The sequence below is a fragment of the Semicossyphus pulcher genome, unplaced genomic scaffold (genome assembly GCF_022749685.1).
Source record: "Semicossyphus pulcher isolate SPU_LCO1_2020_fin unplaced genomic scaffold, fSemPul1.0.p SCAF_11, whole genome shotgun sequence".
In the NCBI taxonomy this organism is placed as follows: Eukaryota; Metazoa; Chordata; class Actinopteri; order Labriformes; family Labridae; genus Semicossyphus; species Semicossyphus pulcher.
The window spans coordinates 8839451-8859508 of record NW_027211615.1 but is presented as its reverse complement, the minus strand read 5'-3'; the positions used below and the strand labels follow the sequence as shown (position 1 = coordinate 8859508).

Below are 20058 nucleotides of genomic sequence, written 5' to 3'. Positions count from 1 at the left end.
TTTCCACTGTCACTCCTGCCTGTATGTTTTGATTCATTGTGTTCATGTTGCTAAGGAACTAGCGAGTCTCCCCAACTACAAAGAGTGTTCTTTGTGTCAGTTCTGCTTTTTCAGTTTGTCTTTTATTAAAAAAGCTCAATTAGAAAGCAACTAGGGTTTCATGTAATCTCCTAATCTAGGAACCACCTGTCTCATCTTTGGAAAATAGGCCAATACTGTAATGCATGCTACTTTCATGTTATTTTTTATATTTCATGCAGCGCTGCCCTGATTTCTTTTCATCCACATGCCCACCTGGGAGTTGCTTCGCCTGGCACACACACTGCGTCGTGCTTTGCTGCAAGGCTCCTGGGCTGAAAAAAAGGAGGAGCATGTATCACTCCCACTGGCCACACTTCAGAGTGTACATCACGTCTCACTGCTCCCGACTAACAAAAACAACCAACTGAACCAACTGTTTTCACCTCACCTTTGTGTAATAACACACATGTTGTCTAGCAGCTAATGCAACAGCTCCTTGGGCTGTGATGGCAGAAGGTGAAGCGTACAGTCTTCATGCTGTAAATAGATGCAGTTTGTGCACCAGAGAAGTTGTGCCATAAATAATCCCTTATTTTCCTTACTCCAATATCCTCCTGAAAGTAGTCTGCACTCACTGGGGGAGCCAATAACCCTCTGCACTGCACGGCTGTTGTTAGCATTGGTATCGAGGTGTTCATTTCTGAGAATAACTATGTAGGTACTGCAGAAAACACAAAGTCAGACTGTGGCAGTAAGACTTTTGTTAGCAGGACAGGACAAAGCAAATGTGCTGCCCTTAACAATCTCTACCCAACCTTCCCCCTCCCCTCCAACGCAAATATACAACTTAGCTAGCAAACAATAAAATAATATGCTTTTCCCCAACTACACACTGACAAACCCCTATTCTTACATATTTCACATTTAAGTTAAAGGAGCAGTCCGCCCCTGGAAAAAGCCGCCGTCAGTCAAAGCTGGTGTAATCGATAGAAGCAATAATATTTGAAATTGGTGCCATAGCTGTGGAGAAAGTTGTACAAACAGCTCCTGGTTTGCCCATTCTGCATTCCTACAACACCCAGCGTGCATTGCGCCCCTCCCTCTGAAAGGAACGGCCCAGTGACAGACGCTGGAGTGAAATACGACCGTTTCGTTGCAGGCAATGGTTCAGAGCCGTACAGAATCTGAAATACGATGAGAATATACTGACGGATCGTCTAAAAAATCTTCAGGTCTGAAGTCTACATTTCAAACCTGACGATTTTGAACGAGACATGACATCAGAGGCGGGCGTCCTAGATTGAGGAAGTATAGCTTAGCGAGCTCCCTGGCCTCCACCAGATGAGGGCCCATTGGAGAAGCGGATACCGTCCTCCAAAGGCACAGAAGGGAATTGCATTTTTTTCCTACCATAATGGCATTAGCTCAGCATAACAGCATGACAGGACTGAGGTTGAAAATCGGTGAACTGGCCCTTCAAGAAAAGTTACATTTTGGACACCTCCCTCTGGTTTCTAGCTATGCAGTGTCCTTTTTGGCATTTTGACAGTACTTTATGGACAATACATTTAAAGAAAATGTATATATAAAATGTGAAACATACAAAAAACACAATATCTTACAGATTTTTCATCTTCTGTATAATGATGTCTTTTCCAGAACCTCCCCATTAACTTACCGTTACATTCAGCTGTCAGTCCTAAATAATGTGAGACAGCTGAATCACACTGCTTCCTGCCAACGCAGTGAAATCCCAGACTGATCAGTGAATGTCCACAGTTCTTGTTTGTTGCAGATTCAGGGACGCCCAAATACCCTGATTCATCCCACACTGACTTTACCCCGAGTGCACCGAAACAGCAGCTCACAGAGCGAGTTTGCCTCCTGTGCTGATGTCACGCCAGTCCATTAAAGCCAGAGTACGAGGGAAGCGTGTGTCTGTCAGGACGTATTACATGAGGACGACACTGATGGACCGCCCTCGGGGCTACAGTATGAGCCTCTCATTCTTCCGTCCGGCCCTCCGTCCCACTCTTGGAGGAACCTTGTGGTGCCGGTAACATCCACCCCTCTCTCTCTGGCACTCTCTCTGGCCCTCCACATGGGAAACACAATCAGAGTATGCTGCATCACGTACCTGCCTGCATCTGTGTGGGTTTAAGTAAAAATGTTGCCTGGATAATTACAATATTGATCAATAGATTGAGCTGAGACTTAAAGGAGTTGGGTAATGGACAGAAAAATGATTAGCAACTTTTAATCAATTGTTTTAGTTAAACTTTCCAGCAAAAAAAGCCAAAAAATTTACTGATTTTAGCATCTGAAATGTTCAGATTTGATGCCTTTTGTTTGTCATATTATAGCAAACAAAATGTATTTTGGTTTTGTTACACCCCATCCTAAGGTGACCCTATGGGGCTAATATATATCCAAAACAAATAAACCAAAACAGAAAAACACAAAATCCCTACTGAGACGCAGAACCACAGCAGTCCCCACCCCAGAAGCCTCTCCCTTCAGATGTCATGACTGGGGTTTTTAAGTATCTTAGACCAGTTGCACCTCATTGAGTGATCAGCTGGGAAGAGCTGGGAAGACACAACAGAGGGGAAAAAGGGACAAACATACTATTTTATTTTAAAAGGGACCATTTACAATCCATCCATCCATTATCTATACCACTTATCTTGTTCAGGGTTGCGAGGGGGCTGGAGCCTATCCCAGCTGTCATTGTGTGAGAGGTCAATCACAGGGCTGACACATAGAGAAGGACAACCTTTCATGCCCATACTCACACCTACTGGCAATTTTAGATAGATAAATCTTTTGTGGAGCACCCTGCACTAAAGACAGGGTTACATATCTATGCTCTATAGCTGGGACATTCAGCATTTTTTATAGATGTAATGTAATACATGTTTTAATATTAGTACACTGATTCAAACATGAAACCAGTTATACTTTTTCCAGGTGTCAGATTAAAATGTCACTTCCTCCTGCCCTTATTACCTCTGAATACTATAAAAAGATAAATTTGAGTAGTTGTGCCCCCCGCTGAGTCAGATTGAGAGAAAACAAGATCACTCAGAGCGGCGTGGTGCCACAACAAGCAAGGGAAGACAGATTAAAGGTGCTTTAGCACCCACTATCCACTCATACAGTATCTCTCCTTCTGCAGCTGATGATAAGACTCACTAAATCTGGCTTTAATCCAATTTCAGGGTTAGCAGATGAAGGTGTTTTTCTCTATGTGCAGTAGGTTACATTATTTAAAAAAGTACATGTGAAGAATTAACAAAATTTTTAGGCACTGTGATGTTTGGATTTGCCATCTTAAGACACATCAGTATTTAAATGATTTCAGTATTACTTTACAGCACATTTGTTGTGGGGGATAGGGAAACCATATGGTAGGTTTTTTTCACACATGTCTGAGGTATTAAACAACAGCCAGGATTTTATAACATGGTATTTACTGATTTCTCCCCTCCTGTACCATAACTGTGCACCTGCTTTTTGTTGTTGTTTTCAAGAAAGATGGATTCCCTCCAGCATGTTTCTATCCAAAAGCCTCATGGTCTATATCCGCAGTCCATCTGCCAGCTCTTTAGAGTCCAAATTTTTCCCAGCATGATCAGGCCAAACTCTGCAGCTGCTCCAACACAAGGCCTCCTGCAAAACTGATGTCACCCAGACCTAGCAACACACTCACTCAGCACTCATGTCAATGTTTTCATTTTATGTCACACTGTTAAAATCTCACTTTAATTAAATAGTTATTAGCCATTCTGATTCTAATAGTGTGGCCTTTCCCTGGCAGCTACTTTAACTCCTCCATTAAATTATTAATGATAAAGTAACTTTAAGGCAATTTGTAACTGCTGGTTAAATAATTAATTTTTCTTTGCAAAATAATGAAAAAAAAATGTTCCGCTTGTTTTTATTGCGCATTTAATAACATTTTGTAGTATTAAAGTGAAACAGCCTATGGATTGACATCTGTCTTTCCCTGAAAACCCACTTCAACCATCCACAACAGTACAATCCTGTTTTCACATGAATACATGAGTAATGATAACTTATGATATAATAAATAGACAGAACAGCCACAGGGGCAATTTATCTGCATTTAGCAGTCTTACATTTAATGCTTTAGGTACATATTCCTGACATTTATATTCTTTAAGTTACATTGTCAATACATACATTTTATTTCCATAAACAATTTTTACATTTTGGTAATAGTACTTAAAGATCTGAATACTTCCTCTACCACTGTTGCATTTAAGATACAGCAAATTAAGTCTCACTACTTCCTCTGCTTTATGCTGCGTTCAATGTGGTTCGGATATTACGGCTATTGATTGTGCTGTCTCTCAATTTTTACAAGTAAACTCACGATTTCTTGACCCTTCCTTTTTTTTTTTTTTTTCGCTCTTTGTTTTCTTTTGATTAGAGCTGCAATTACTTTAAACACTAAAAGCAAAAGCTAGCTGAATTATGTTTACTCTTGACGTCCCCCATACTGTAAGGCAGCACTGGGTAGTTATATTTCCCAGGTTAGAAGCTAGGCTCAGAGCGTTCTGTTGCCAAGGAGACAGACGACGGCCAGAGCCGCTCACTGCAGGTAAACGTTTATGATTAAATTGTGAAATTGAAACATATAAAGCTAAATGGCATAAAATAAATATTAACTTGTGTATTTATAAATTCAAGCTGTTTTGCGGAGTGTTAAAACATAGCAAAAGTAGTTAAATAGTCGAATAGTCGAAGTTTAGCTAACACTAGCACGGACGTTCTGCTTGCTAACTAACTTTAGATACATTTTTGGCTAGCAGGCTGTTGACACTAGCTAATACCTATCCACAAATGGATTTCAGTTACTATTTAATTACACATCGAATGTAAGTAAACAAACCATTATCACAGAGACGCACAAGAAAATAATCAACTATTTAGCTACAATGAAATAACAGTGACACATAATGTTTCTTCTCTTTAAACAGAAGGTCGTTCACGAAAACCTTGCAACAATGTCGAGGTCTCCTTATCCTCCAGGAGCCAACTTTAAGCCAGCCGAGGACTACAGAAGGCTGAGGAGGATCATAGCTGAAGATTCAGACTGGTCCCTGGCTATAGTGCCTTGTTTATCAACCCTATGTCTGCAGAGCATCATGAGAAACTTTGAAGGTATGCTCTTGCTTCTTTACTACCATTATTTTGCACCGTCAATTATGTTAATTTGAGTTTATGCAACACCTGTTACAGAAAGCCCTATATTTGAAGTGCTGACACCCATCCAGAAAGACTTTGTGCATGATGGACTGTCTACCTCCCTACCCCTGAACGTGACAGCCAACTTGATCAGCGATGGTGTCTTCTGGAAGCGGTGCTGCGAGCAGCGGTGGGACCTTTGCAACGTCTCTCATTACAACCACAGTTGGAAGCGAATGTTCTTTGAGAGGCACATGGAGAACACTATTGAGCTTTTCATCCCGGATGTAACAGAGACAAAGACAGTTCTAGAGATGATACCTCTTTGTAAGAACTACGTCAAGAGGCTGGACATCTCCCAACTCCTGCCGCCCGTCAAGGAGCCCCAGAAGGAAGAAGAGGAGTATGGCTTAGATTTAGCAGGGGAAAATGAGTATGACAGACCCTCCATGGACCACTTTGACTTTAACATTCTGCTTAAGAGGCTAACAAAGCTGGAAGAGCTCCATTTGGCATACAGGGTCAAACAATGTGGCATGAACTTTGAATGGAAGATGTTTGAGATGACTGACAGAGATTGTGAGTCCCTCGCCAAGGCCCTAAAATCCTGTAGGACTCTGAAGGTGAATATTTATTCCTCCTCAGTGTTTCATAGCAAGAATAGAAAAGAGATTGATTGTCTGGAACATGTTTGTTGTTTTTCTGCCAGTAAGAAAGCATTATTTACAGACATCTATGATATCAAGAAACATGGAAATTGTTGTTGGCATTCCCCAAGTATTAAATTCATGCTCTATTTACATCAAAGAAGACAACAGAGCCTCTGGCTGCAGCCTAAATAAGTCACTATATGACACAACATTTTTGTCACAAAAATGTTTTAGTGCATGAAATCATGGAATGTATTCACTGCCAGTCTCTGGCATGATATGGGGACAGTATAAGAGATTATTGGATTTGAAATTAGGGCTCCTACTAATGATTCATGAATCTGTTTATTCTGTTATATCTGAAAATAATTAGTTATGCCCAGTTCAGTTTCCCAGGTGACTTTTCCAGCTGATTAAAGCCCAAAGATAATTAATTTGCATTGATATAAAATGTAGAAAAGCACATTTGAGAAGCTAATTGTCGTATTTTTGACTAATTTAAAATTCAACTAACTGTTTTTAATTGATATTTCATTGATTTACCTACTGTATTTCACATTGCATTGCCACAGCTGCCATTTATCTGTTTTATCTGTGCCTTTAAAGACTCCTGTTGCTAACCTTTAGAATCCAATGTTTCCACAGCTTTTAAGGCTCTATGAAAGCCACATTGAGGATAAAAAGTGCCGGCTGCTGGTGAAACACCTTTTGGACCACCCGTCCCTGAGGGAGCTCGACTTTTCTCACAACCTGATCGGAGACAAAGGAGCCAGAGCGGTCGCTAAACTCCTCACCAGGAGTAAACTGGAGACCCTGAACATGAGTGACAACGGTGTAAGTGACATGGGAGCTAAAGCTATAGCACATGCCTTGTCCAAGAACTCCACCCTATTGTCTCTGAACCTACGTCTGAACCGTTTGAAGGACGAGGGGGGTCAGGCTCTCGGTAAAGCCCTGCTGAACAACAACACACTTCTTCATCTGCACCTGGGAGGCAATGAGGTGACGGGGCAGACCGCCATCGCACTGGCTAAAGTGATAGCTCAGAATAACACCTTGAAGAGTGTCAATCTCTCCTGCAACATCCTGGGTGTGGTAAGTGAAGTGCTAATCTTAGATTCCTACTGGGCAGGGCAGTAAATACATAAATATATAGTTTTACCTGAGAGTGGTGCCAGAAAAAAGGCCACAATGTTGCCCACCTTACACTTAAATAATGAAAACTCTGTACAGCCATTATCATTGCAAACCCATATTGTCAAGCATATTTTTTTCACACATACATGTTTGACAAATTGGTCTAACAGGGTTTTTGTTTAACCTCAGCTGCAGCTGGGTTTATGTTAAATCTTGCAGTATGACTGCAGCAGAGGGAATCTGCTCATAGCTATCCTGTTAGGATTTGACATGTTCTGAAGACAGTGTATACTTGAATCAAATTTCATGGGAACGTATCAAAATGATACCAGTCCATCATCGACAAAAACACCAGAAATTTGCTAAGTCCAGTTTGATTTATGTTGTTCTTTTGATTCTATTGTAATTAACTTGATATTTTAGGGGGTTTGGATTGGAAGTTGATTGAATAATACAGGCAGTTAAGAGATGTCAACTTTGGATCTAGGAAAATTAAATTGGATCTTGTTTTTCTACAACTTTGACAGACCTTTTATGGTCAATTGATTGAAAAATGATCATCAGGTTACCTAGTGACAGTGAAAAAAGTCCTATGATATAATAATTCTGAAGATACTTCACTCATCCAAGTGTTGTATTGCTGACATTGCTGTCTCTTGAACTACATTCCAAGCGTGGACAAATGAATGCGTATTCTTTTATCAAAGCAAAAACATTGCTTCAACTTTTTAACCATGCATAAGAATGTGTACAGCGACATATTTGTGCAAAATGTTATCAGGGCAGCCACTTTGAATCACTGCGTTGTTTTGAACACTAGATTTTCTTCACCCTAAAAGCATGCTACTGCCTGTACACATATAGTACAGTGAAGGTAGCAGACAGAAAAGCTTGAAAGTACACAGGTTTTTAATTATTCATAGACATGTGTGGAAAACATGCAATAATGGAAAGCTAAGTAAGTGAGTGATGTTCCCCCTCGAGAGGTAGAGCAGATTGTTTCCTCTCTCGATGCACAGTATATGTCTGACTGGAATAAACTGTGGAGGATCAAAAATCACCCACATGGCAGAAACGCAACGTGCAGTACCATCAATATCTGTGACCTCTATGCCTCACAAAAATAGAAATGCTTGTTTCAGACATAATAAAACACTGGTGACACTCACAGTGAGCCGTTTACAAAGTGTGGGCTGTTCTTGACAACAAGACTTGCAGAGGTGATTTTTTTTCAAGGCTGAAAAGACTGTCCTCAGAACAGAAGCCTGTGATGTGTTCAGCGTGGATGTATGCATCAGCACCAAATGTGTGTGTTTGTTGTCTCTCTATCCCTACCTCTGTGTATGTGTGTGTGTGTGCAGGATGGAGGAAAAGCTCTGGAGGAGGCGATGTCTTACAACACCAGCGTAACTGAATGCGATATTCGTCTTACGGAGGTCGATGAGCAGAGCGTTTCCTTCATTAACCAGGTGGTTTGGACCAATCAGAGTGAAGAAGAAAAGAGACTTGCTAATGAGAGTAAAACCAAGAAGACCTAACAGAGACTTCTGGTAATACAAACCCATCTTTATGAAGTCATTGTTTCCTGACCACCTCCTAATTTAGCTACAGAATAGAATAGATACTTTATTTTCTTTGCACTGATAAAACAATACAACGAAACGTAGTTCAGCAGCATGACCACTAAGTGCAAGCTCTGCATCCCAAACAAAAGAGACCTGTTGTTTGAGGAAAAATCTGACCCTAGGATAAATACCCTATAGCCACTTTCCCACTGGTCAAAAGACCCAATAACACCTGGCTTTTTTGCTTAGTGGGAAAGGTTACAATCGGCATTGAGACTCGGGTCAAATGACTCTGCAGTAGACCCGGGTAATTATCGCCTCGGCTCCTATCGGCATTGATGGGAACACAAAACCTGTGTCCACACCTTACTCTCCTTGTCATCTCAGCTACAGATTCTGAACATCGTTCCAACTTTGTCGGTGCCGAGTATGGTAAATAGACTGAATGGGATAATAGATAATAGATAATATCCTGGGTCTACTGCAGAGTTATTTGACCCGGGTCTGAATGCAGATTGTATCCTTTCCCACTAAGCAAAAAAGCCGGGTGTTAGCAGGTTTTTTGACCAGTGGGAAAGTGGCTTATACAGGTCTTCCCAGGTCCTAAAAAACCTGCGTTAACAAGCAAAAAGTCAGTCCAGAAAATGGACAAACTGTAACTTACTTAATTTCAAATTAGGAAGTCTATTATTGCAACACTCATGGTTTTGCTTAACTCGTTATCTCACTTTATTTTAAAAATAAACATGTTAAAACCACAAAAACCATGATGTCACAGCAGCATATTGTCATAAAATAAGAGCTAGTAAATATCAGAATCAGAAATACCTTATTAATCCCCAGAGGGAAATTTGGGATTCATAAAGTATTTCTGATTCTGATATATCCAATTTCCATTATGCAAAGCATCAATACTGGCTTTTTTGTATATGGGAAGTATTTTCTGACACATATTTCAGTGAGCAATTCAGTTTATTGAGGAGCCTTTTTTCCATCTTGATACACAGATTTGGTATTCAGTCCTTATGTAACATCAAGGCAACGTCGTGGTGGAGTTGGAATACATACAGACCTGTTCTTTTTTAAACCTCTATCTATTGGCTAATATTATAAACCTTTGCTAGGCAGCAAACAAAGCATTTTTTAGCGTGATTAATGCCATATTTTCCAAAAGTTTAAACTTGCAAAATCACATGTTTTCTAGAATCAAATAAAAAGAGGAAAATCAATTCTGTAAATTAGAGTACATTGAGCAATCTACATCAGAATACAGATATTCTTTAATAACTATCAATAATCCCACAATTTTCGTCCTTAAAAAGTTGTGTTTGTGCTCCCCATCCTAAGTCATGTTGACTGGGTGTATCAATTATCATTTTCAAAATGGGTTTAAAGGGAAACAAAAGTCATTCAATATATTAAAAGAAAAGCAGATTTTCTGTCGCCTGTGTTTTAAAAACTGATTGTGTTGCCGTTTCTGACTGAACACACTCACCATTTAAAATCTGCACATGAAAAACGTCCCTGCTTCAGTCACCTCTATAGTGTGCGAGACACAGTCAGCTAAGCTCTAGATCCATGTTGACAGTCATTCTAACCTCTCCACTCTATTTTATTTACAGTACAAATCCTTTCTGCCCTACAGTCTTTAAATCCACAAACTCATTTGAATATAAAAAGAAAACCCCCAGAGCATTCTCGAGTGAAAGAGTACATATTATAACATCCTAGTCTACTTAATACAATGATAAAGGGTTCAGTGCTTTGCATGACAAAAGCCTTTATGCTAACAGTCGTCTATGGAGGAAAAACGCCGACCTGTGAACCTTCCTGTGAAATTTATAACCGTTTATTACCACAAATTTCTCTCTTTTTTTTGCCACTGCTGCTACGTAAACATTGCACTGGTAAACACTTTTTTTTCTATTCTGACACATGACGATGTATGGATATCACAGTGAAGCCGTCTGAGAGGCTTGTTGTCTTAGAATGAATGAGAGCATGAAATGAAACAGTGATTAAAAGTCGTATGACATTTTTAATGCCTTTGGAGTTAGCATGCTCTTCCTTGTCATTTCCTATAGTTCTACATTTCACTCCACAGTCAATGATTCCCTGCCTTCTGACCAATGAATGCTGGGAAATGATCCAGCCCTTCACGACTCGGAATCAGAAAAAGTGGCAAAAGAAAGTGAATGAATTGATGAATGAATTTAAGTCCCTGTGTCTCATTTGGCTTTATGCTAGTTCAAAACTAAAAGCTGTTCATGTAAACCATTCGTTAACAACTCAAGTGACATTTTGGAAATACACTTGTATTGTTGAGAAACACAACAATCTTGTGAAACACACTGTTTTTTTTGCTAAGAGGTACATGAGAACATTACTACCATGCTCTTTCCCGTTCGGTTAGAAGGCTAATACAGGAAGCAGCCTACCTCTAAAGTAATCTAACTAACATGGTAAAGTTCAGCTCATACCTCAAAAGTCTGGTCATTATTACACTTCAGCTTTTGTACAGAAGAAATTAACGGGTTAAAACATGTAAAATAGCAACACAGCCATGCTAGCCTTTTCCATTTTTTGTGCTAATCTATGCTAACACACTGGTTTCAATAGCTTCTTATTAATTGCAGACACATCTGCAATATAGAACTCATTTTACTCTTGGCAAGTAGGCGAATAAGTGTGTTTCCAAAAATGTCTATATATAAACCAGACAGATCTCAGTAGGTTTGTTTATTAAGTAAAGATTTACAAATCGCTAAATTACAATGGGCTGCATTGCACAAATACTAGTGATGTAGAGATTAGAGAGAACATAAACCAACTGCCAGGTGTAACTGATTTCTATCTGTATTGTTATCTGTTATCAGGAATAGGAACATTAGTAATCAGTTTGATCATTGTTTTTCATTTCAAAATGAATCAGAAGCTACACAGCTGAAGCCTTTCAAAAGCCAACTAAAATGTCTGCATGAGCAGCTTATGTGTTGTTAAAGCAGAATCTGTCCTGAACACTGTCCTGAGTTCTGCGGGCTTGCATAGATGACCTGTGTGTTGTGAAACGGTTTAAATGAAATGTGAGGTTTGATAGAATCTGTGTTTTCATCATGCTTTGTATTCTCTAGTATTGCTTTAAATATTATCCTGAACTCCAAACGTAACAGCGCACATGGAATGTAATGAGTATGGCTAACTGGTCCCAATTTACTGTACAGGCTCGATATCGTGAAGACAAGTTGAAACAGGAAGTAACACAACGGTTTTATGATCTCAATGGTGGAGAACAATCCATGCTGATTATCTTTCACTGCAGGTCTTGATGAAGATGAAAGCTGGTTTGTACATAAATAACTCACCTTATTCTCGTCCTTTATAGTTATAATCTCGAAGATTTTCATTTAAATAAATGTCTGTTAAGTCACGGACTGGGTGCCTGGTGCGACCCTTAGCGTAAAAAATCACAAGCGCGCCCAGTTAGTGACGCGTTTTCCATCGCCCAGCAGTGGTTGGTCTGCCAGAGAGGGTAGGTGGAGCTAACGCAACAAACACACTTGTGTGTGTAAAGCGGCTGTTTTTCTGCTCTCTGCAAGTGTTGCAATAAACAGTAATCTACTATGGCTGAACAAACAAAGAAAAGATCGATGACTAGAGATACAACTTCAACAATAAGTGACAATCCAAAGAAAAAGAAACAAACTCGACGCTCAGATGAAGCAAACAGTCTAAAAAGGAAAGCGACCGTCAGCCAGGAAAATCAGGAGTTACAGCCGGAGCCAACCGTGGACGTCACACATGCGACACTGTCTGGGAAGTGTTCTCCCGCAGTTACCGTTTATCGCCTTAAGGTGCAGCCAAAGAGAACGAAACTGAGATCTTCGAGATTACAACTTTAAGATTTATTTTAGACCTTAAAAAAAGACTAAATAAAACACACTTTGAGTGATGAGCTGTTCCGTGGGATTTTATAGTTAAAATAAGCTTAATTAAGACATTTTGAAAAGTTAATTCATTATATGTGTTACAAAAGTTCTGGTAGCCTGATTTTTACCACTGCCTCCTTAAACATCTATCTTTATGCATGGCTGGGCTGTGATATAAAACTCACCACGACTAAGATACCGCATGCACTCATTTGAGAGGAAGTCTTTTTTTTTTTTAGTTCTTTAAAGTAGGCTTGACAAATTATTAAATGTGACACTATCAGTAGTGAATCCAGGCCTCTGCCTATTTGCAGCGCCGTGGATGGCCAGCTCTGACTGTCTCTCTGATATGCATCAGCAGCAGCATCAGTCTGTGATACTTATGAGCTTTGTTATGAAATAAGGAAGAAACAGTAATGGGCCAGATTCTTATAACCATTTTAAACAATAATCAGATCATGTCATGCAGCAGTGTATTTTATACCATGCGCTAAATTAAACTTGTTTTAATGGGAACATGTTGGGATGTAATGACTTCAGTTAAAAATAGCTTATGTCGTCAGTAACAGTTGATCGCTAGGCACTTAAATAAGGAGGTAGGCTGAATACAGATATTGCCAAATATGAAATTAAATGTATATTTGAGATTTTAAACTAGCTGAATCAACACTGATTTATTTATAATATGATGAGGTTTATTACTTTTTTAATAGTCCATTATAAAAAATGAAGGGTTTATAGTTATTAAGAAACATTTAGAAGAAGTGTTGTTGATTCAGTTTGAAGTTCTCGTGTCCTTTAGCCCACCAGGTACTAAATTATTCATCCACTGTGTTGCTATATTTAGTAAGCCGGGAAGTATAATGTCACCGCAACCAAGCCGATTTCAGCTAACTTGATATTTCAGCATCTGCATCAGACCTTTATCTTTATGGAAATATATTCCTTTTAAATCGATTTCCATGAGCTCTGCCTTTGAATTAACTGATTTTAAAGCAGCTTGTGTTGAAAGGTTTCCCATGCAGATGTTTCAGATTTCACTTTGGGAAGTCTGCTTCACTTAATGAGATCCATACACTGTGAAAAGGAGGATGTCCCTAATCACCCAAATGACTCACTCTCCTTTTTGGCTACTGCTGAGTCAAAACCCGTAACAGGCTTCAAACACTATAAAGTGTTACTCATGTCCTTGTAAATGGTCTGTGACTAAGACCCACAAATATGGCATTTACAGTAGGATGTGACTCCTCTTGGTATTTGACTCTTGTCCTTAAGGACGCTGCAGGACAGCACATTAGTTTTTGGCAATTTGGTCCTTTTAAAGCCATACTGTGTTTTAAACAACAGTCTCACATGTAACATTATGTCTGTTTTGCCCTGACCGTACTGTGAAGACTTTCCCAGGTAGTATCTTGAGGTTTCTCTCACTTCCTGTATCATTATATTCCTCGCTCAGAGAAGTCCGGCAGCTGTGGGTCATAGAGACGTCTCCACGCAGGAGCCGTTTCTGTGCAGGGAGCGGTGGTCGTGGTTGAGGCAGCCTTCGTTGCGATGTACAATGAGCACAGGGAAGTACAGAGCGTCCTGATAGGCTGGAGGGTTCTCCTCGCTGGTCTGCTGTCCTGACAGACAGCGCGTGCTCTCTGTGGGGCAGGACTGCTCATTCAAGCTCCCGCTGCTCCTCCACAGGCAGCTCCGCCTGGAGCCATACAAACGACTCAGTGAGAAGCGGCTGGCGCTGAAAGGGATGCGAGGGCTCCCTGTGTTGCAGATGCTCAGGGCGCTGCGAGAGAAGATGGAGGAGCTGCTGATGGTTCTGTGGCAGCGCTCACAGTTCTGCCTGTAGCTCCCGAAGCCTCCACATACAGAGTAGTTGTTACAGCTCCCAGAGAGCTGGGCCAGGTCCATGAGCACGGCCTCAGAGTAGCTGGGCACCAGCTGCTGGTTGGAGCGGATGTGCCACTCCAGCTCTGTGCTGTCGATTGTGTTGACACGAGGGATGTGTCTGCAATACGGCCGCTCCTCAGAGGGTGTTGCTGGCACATAATCAAAGCCAAACAGCTTCTCCACGTGGTAGTGCACACAAGCTGTGCGGTACTCTGCTAGCACCCGCAGAGGCCAGGAGAGGGTGAAAGCAGCTGCCGTCCAGAAAGTGGGGTTGGATGCATACCAGGGGAGGTGATCAGGGTCAGAAAAGGAGATCATATACTCCTTAAAGTCTACATTCTTCAGGTGCATCCCCTCTCTGGCCTCCATGTAGTCATCCAGGCCCTCGTTCTCTGTGAAGAAGCGGGCCCGCTGGGTCAGGTAGGAGTTCTCTGACTCCACATTGGCAAAGCTAAAGCACTTAGTGAACCTCAGCCTGGTGATGGGGAAGCCCTCCAGACCCAGCAGGTTCTTTGAGATGTCTTTAACTCCACAGTTCCCGTAGTCAAACTCCGCTTCGGCTACATGGGTGTTGACCCGTTCATGGTACACCTGCGTGGTGGTGTAGGCATCTCCGTTACGGTAGCGCGTCACCTGCCGCGTCCTCCTGACGTAATGGTAGCTGATGGCCTTCCACCAGATGCAGGGCGTAGCCTGCTGCATCCTTTGGATACGCTCTGCCACACTGTCCACATCCACCTTGTACTGCAGCTCGTTCCGGGTGTAGCAGTGCCAGCACTCCACCAGGTAGACCACATAGAGCATGACCAAGAAGGCCAAGGGGATGTAGATGTAACCGTTGGAGCAGGGGCTGTCGTGGTACATCATTGACTTTCCTTTGTAAGCGCTGTCGAAGGAGAGGCGTGTGACCTTGGTCACCTGGCACCAGGCCATCACCCCGACGCAGCCGTACATCAGCAGGGACAGCAGCAGGCATTTCCAGTGAGTTTCCTGACACAAGGATTTAGTCAAGGACTGTTTCTGGGGTTGCTGCTGCAAAGAAGATGAGAATACAACAGTAAGTCAACAAACTGTAGAATACTCTTAAGATAGTAATTATATATATATATATATATATGTATAAAGATTAATTTTTAGTGCTTTTGCCTTTTGGATAGTTGAGGAGAGACGGGAAATGTGGGGAGGAGGGAGTGGGGGATGGCATGCACCAAGTGGTTGGCAGACGGGGAGTCGAACTTGCTATCAGTGCATCATGGACTGTGGCCTCTGTACATGGGGCGCCTGCTCTACCAGCTGAGCTAAACCAGCACACCACCAACACCAACCCTCTTTATATTATTTTCTTGTACATAACATTGTGTAAATTGACAATAATTTCTCTATATAAAACTTTCTAAAACCTCGAACAATCAGGAACATAAAGGATTCTAAATTTCCTCTAAAAACTCACGTCAGTGTAAAATCAGTATTTAATTAATGGACATAAGTTTGACCTAAATCTCTGTGAAGTACAAAGTTAGAAACTGTTTAAAAGTACTGGCTCATGCATATAAAATATTGAAGGAAATATTCTGCGTTGTAAGTGCTTCTGCATAGTTTATGCATGAGCTGTGAGCCAATTTCTCATGTCCTCGTCTGTTCTTGTTATAATCAAAGACTCGCCCACTCTTCTGACCAAAATGTATAAAAATGTCTGATTAGTACAGAAAGTACAGTACGTATATACCCTGTTTTCTCTAAGTAGTCATACTGTGAGCTTCTGTGGGACTGCTGTGTGGGTGTGCACATGGATTTTATATAAATATGATACATGAGAAAGGAACAGTAAAAGAACAGATATGAACTGAAGGCTACGTTTCACATTAAATGTCAATCCAGCCAGAAAAATGCTGTTGTTTGACTCTGGCAGCTTAAAGCTGGTGCCTTCCTTTGTCACCGCGGGGCGCAGCGAGCCTGAGCGCCTGCATCAAGAGCTAGTCACGCCTTTTGGGAGCACTGCCACACAAACCTGGCAGGGATCCAAACCTCCCCCCGGAAGGATAAATTATAACAAATTCATTCAAAAACATTTGCATATGAGACATTGCACTCGGGTAGAGCTTACAGTGTGCAGACGTTAACCACTTGAGACTAAAGCAGCTGTGATCCAGCTAAAAAACAAACCTCTCAATCTCTCGCATGACGGTCCATAGGTCAGCCTCTGCATACGAGTGACCACAACAGTCAAACAACTAGCATCACTGCATTGATGTATTGAATTCAATATGTCAGCTCTGTGCGATTCGAGTGGCATATGAGCATAAATAATAGATGCTTTCTCTCCATAATTATCTTCTGCACCTTGGTCACATGGTCCCCAGGTCCCTCAGCGACCTGAGGCTACACCCCGCAGGGTAAAAAGGGATTAACATTGAAATTCCCCATTGAAGCTAATGCAGAAGGAGTATTTACTCAGTAGCATCCTGCACACGCTCGGCAACTATAATCAATACAACATGACATACTTAGTGCCTCATGTTACATTTTACAGCCTCTGTTAGAGCAGCAAGATAATGATGAATATTTCAGTAAAAGTAAAACATCGCTCTGTCTGTTGTTGCTTTTTACTTAATTCAAAAATGCTTTTTTATGGAAGCAAATAAAACCAGAGAACTGATTTGAAATGTTTTCCCTACTTAAGATCGAACTGAGCTGAGGTCATTCGGTTTATGGACAGCAGAAAAGGAAGGAAGTGACTCACAACACAAACACAGAGGGGTTTAAATTTTTGAAACATTAGACAAACATAACTCTAGTCTGGTTGATACTTAACTGCATTTGACACAGTCATGGTGTAAATTGTTTAAAGACCACCACAAGTGAAAATCCAGTGTTTAACCTTGTAAACATCTCCATGTGGTGTTTTTCATGTGTTAAGACATATCAGGGACAACATGAGCAGTCATCTCCATGGCTGGGCCTGTCTGCTTTTAAACTGCAGTGTACCAAGGACAGGCTGAACGACACGTTTTCAGATTGGCAGGTTTGAGACGTCACAAACCTAAGGAGCCAATCCCGTTAATGGAGGGGGTGACGCTATGTATATCATTATGTGTAACCTATGGCAACCACTTCGGCGATGTGCGAGCCAGCTGTAACTGTCATCATCATTTGCAAACTCACTACTGAATACTAACGTTAACGTTACTACTACTAATGACTACATTTCAAGCTAGCTAAGTTTCAACAAGTTGCCACTAAACGATGGCAGAGATGTGTTTCGTTTCTGCGACGGAGGGGCGGTTGGAATTGCGCTAAGTGGGCGGGGAATTTTTTATGAGGGAGAAGGAGGAGATGCCTTCTGAGTATTTCTACAAGGTTAATTAAACATATTTTGCAGAACATAAGACACAATTTATTATTTCAAGCAGAGCATTTTATACGTCTTAAAACATGACTGAAGCTGGTCTTTAAAGAAACATTAGAGGTTCTGTCAGCTGGAAGCTATATTATTATTTATTTTTACATGTGGTTGCAATTGTGTTTCATTTATCATACTGCTCCTTCAGAATGGAACACAAACAACTTGTAACCAGGCTACAAAACTAAACAAAACACACAGAGAATAAAGAAACAGCATGCTCTATTATTTTAGGGTTTTCACAATACCTGCCCTCTGGTTCAAGTCCAGATTATAGTGTTTAACAGTAACGCCTGTAAACTTCAATAGGTTGGCATAAATGTGGCTTGGACCGAATACTTTCTATTATATGGATGATTTCACATTAAATTTATTCAGTAAAAGTACAAACAAAAGTTGATTATACATGAAGGGTAGAGAAAAAAGAGAACAAATGTTTCAGTCAGATTCTGTAGTGCTGGAGAAGCTTCACGATTCATGAGACGACTGTGTGAGTGCTTCTCACACTCGTGGACACTTTCTCTTGACATAATAAGACCAGCTAGGTTATATAAAAACCCTCTTGTGTAATGGATATGTAACTTGTCCAACATGGTTTTTTTAGAGAGAAGAGGACAAAAATCCTACTGATGAATTTTCATGTTTTAGTCAGACAAAGGATCCCTCATGAATTCACTGTCTGGAGAAGGATTTCTTTACCTCAGAAGTGACAAACCCACAAAGATTTAATAGGGGGGGGGGGGGGGGGAACATTCAACAAGGCAACCTGCTTATAATCCATCATTGATATGAGATGGTTTAATTTTCCATCAGACCTGTTTAGAACCTTTCCCGGACCCACAATAGGTCCCTGAACCCTATTTTGGAAACCACTTGTCTGAAAGAGAGACAAACAGGAGTAGATCCATGCACGTTCACACTCTCGAGTGCGCGCTCGGACGCACAGGTTCATATATTATTCTGCATATTAGAGGAATGAATACAGTTGTAATCACATAAAAAATCTAGTTTAATTCCCGATAATTCCGTGTACATTGTCCCCTATTACCACCTAATCTCCGCAATCTGATTATTACAGTGAGATTATCGGGATTCCACTGTGATATGCATGAAATATGGCACACTACTTAAAGGCTGGATGCAGAAAATTAGCCTGCTAACAAACAATGTGTCCTCACCTCCTCTCTCGGGCTGTCCGGCTCCTCTTCCTCGGGGACGGTGGTGGTGCTGCTTTCACTGGCGGTTGCAGCCGATGCTGGGGACATGATGACAACGATACATAAACTGGGGCATGGATCTCCTGATGGGATGGGGGTTTTCCAAATCAGGGTGCAACATAAAAACAACGAGGACCCCTCTGTGCGTCATCCAAAACAAAGCATCCCGGCCGGAGCCCGAATGTGAGAGCTGAAAAGATGCATCATCCCGGCTTCTCCAGGTGGGCAGACGTGGCTGTGTATCCCCTACGGGAATCCGGTCATTGTGCCTCGGAAAGACGCGCAGAACAGGCTGAGACTCCTCCCGCGATGCGATGAGAAGATGTTGATGAGGAGTGCTGCAAAGGAGGCAGTGTTAGGGAAGTGGAAGAGGCGGCAGTCAGTCAGCTCCTCTCCCTGCAGGCAGCGCTCATGGCAGCCAGGAGAGCTGTGAAGCAGGACAAAGACGACAGGCAGCGGCACGTGTGAGCAGCCAGCACCGACACCACAATGTAAATAACTCACACCCTCCCACACACACACACACACAGACACACACGTCCCTGTTCGAGTAAATCCCAACAGGACACAGTGGCGGTGCTGCAGAGAGGAACCCTGCATCCAATTAACTGCTTGAGCTTGTAATAATAGTAATAATAATAATCATTATTGTATCTATTTTGAAAAAATGTTTCTATAAGAAAGTACAAATAATAAAAAAAAATTGATAACTGCAAAAATATCCAGATAAAATGCCGAATACCACAACATTCAAACAGTGTATGTTTATATATTTTGTAATTTTGTGATGTCCATATTTTGGTTGTACCAAAAAAGTGTTAACTGTTTGAGCCCTTAGTTTGTGTATTATTGTACCGAATGGCCTTTAGATAAATAACTGATACATAATTATAAAAATACGACATATATGTCTTTTTCTGCCGATATTTTCTGCAGATAAAACAACGCTTGAATTCTGCCTAAATGCTCGATGATTCCTTAAAAAAAAGAAAAGAAAATGTTCCAAAAAAATAAATATGGCATTTTGTACATAACCTAAGT

General features: G+C 41.1%; 2 protein-coding genes across 2 annotated transcripts; one reads left to right on the top strand and one right to left on the bottom strand.

Moving 5' to 3' along the window:
• The first annotated feature begins 5054 nt into the window (after window positions 1–5054).
• tcte1 (t-complex-associated-testis-expressed 1) lies at window positions 5055–8560 on the top strand. The gene is made up of 4 exons (XM_069657564.1): window positions 5055–5211; window positions 5290–5858; window positions 6531–6980; window positions 8384–8560. Exons 1-4 carry the CDS (start codon window positions 5055–5057, stop codon window positions 8558–8560), a joined length of 1353 nt encoding a protein of 450 aa, XP_069513665.1.
• A 5429-nt stretch (window positions 8561–13989) lies between these two features.
• Window positions 13990–19065, bottom strand: tmem151ba (transmembrane protein 151Ba). Its single transcript, XM_069657605.1, has 2 exons — window positions 18979–19065; window positions 13990–15432 (listed from the first exon to the last, which is right to left on the bottom strand). The coding sequence occupies exons 1-2, from the start codon at window positions 19063–19065 to the stop codon at window positions 13990–13992; spliced, it is 1530 nt and encodes a 509-aa protein (XP_069513706.1).
• Window positions 19066–20058: the final 993 nt, after the last annotated feature.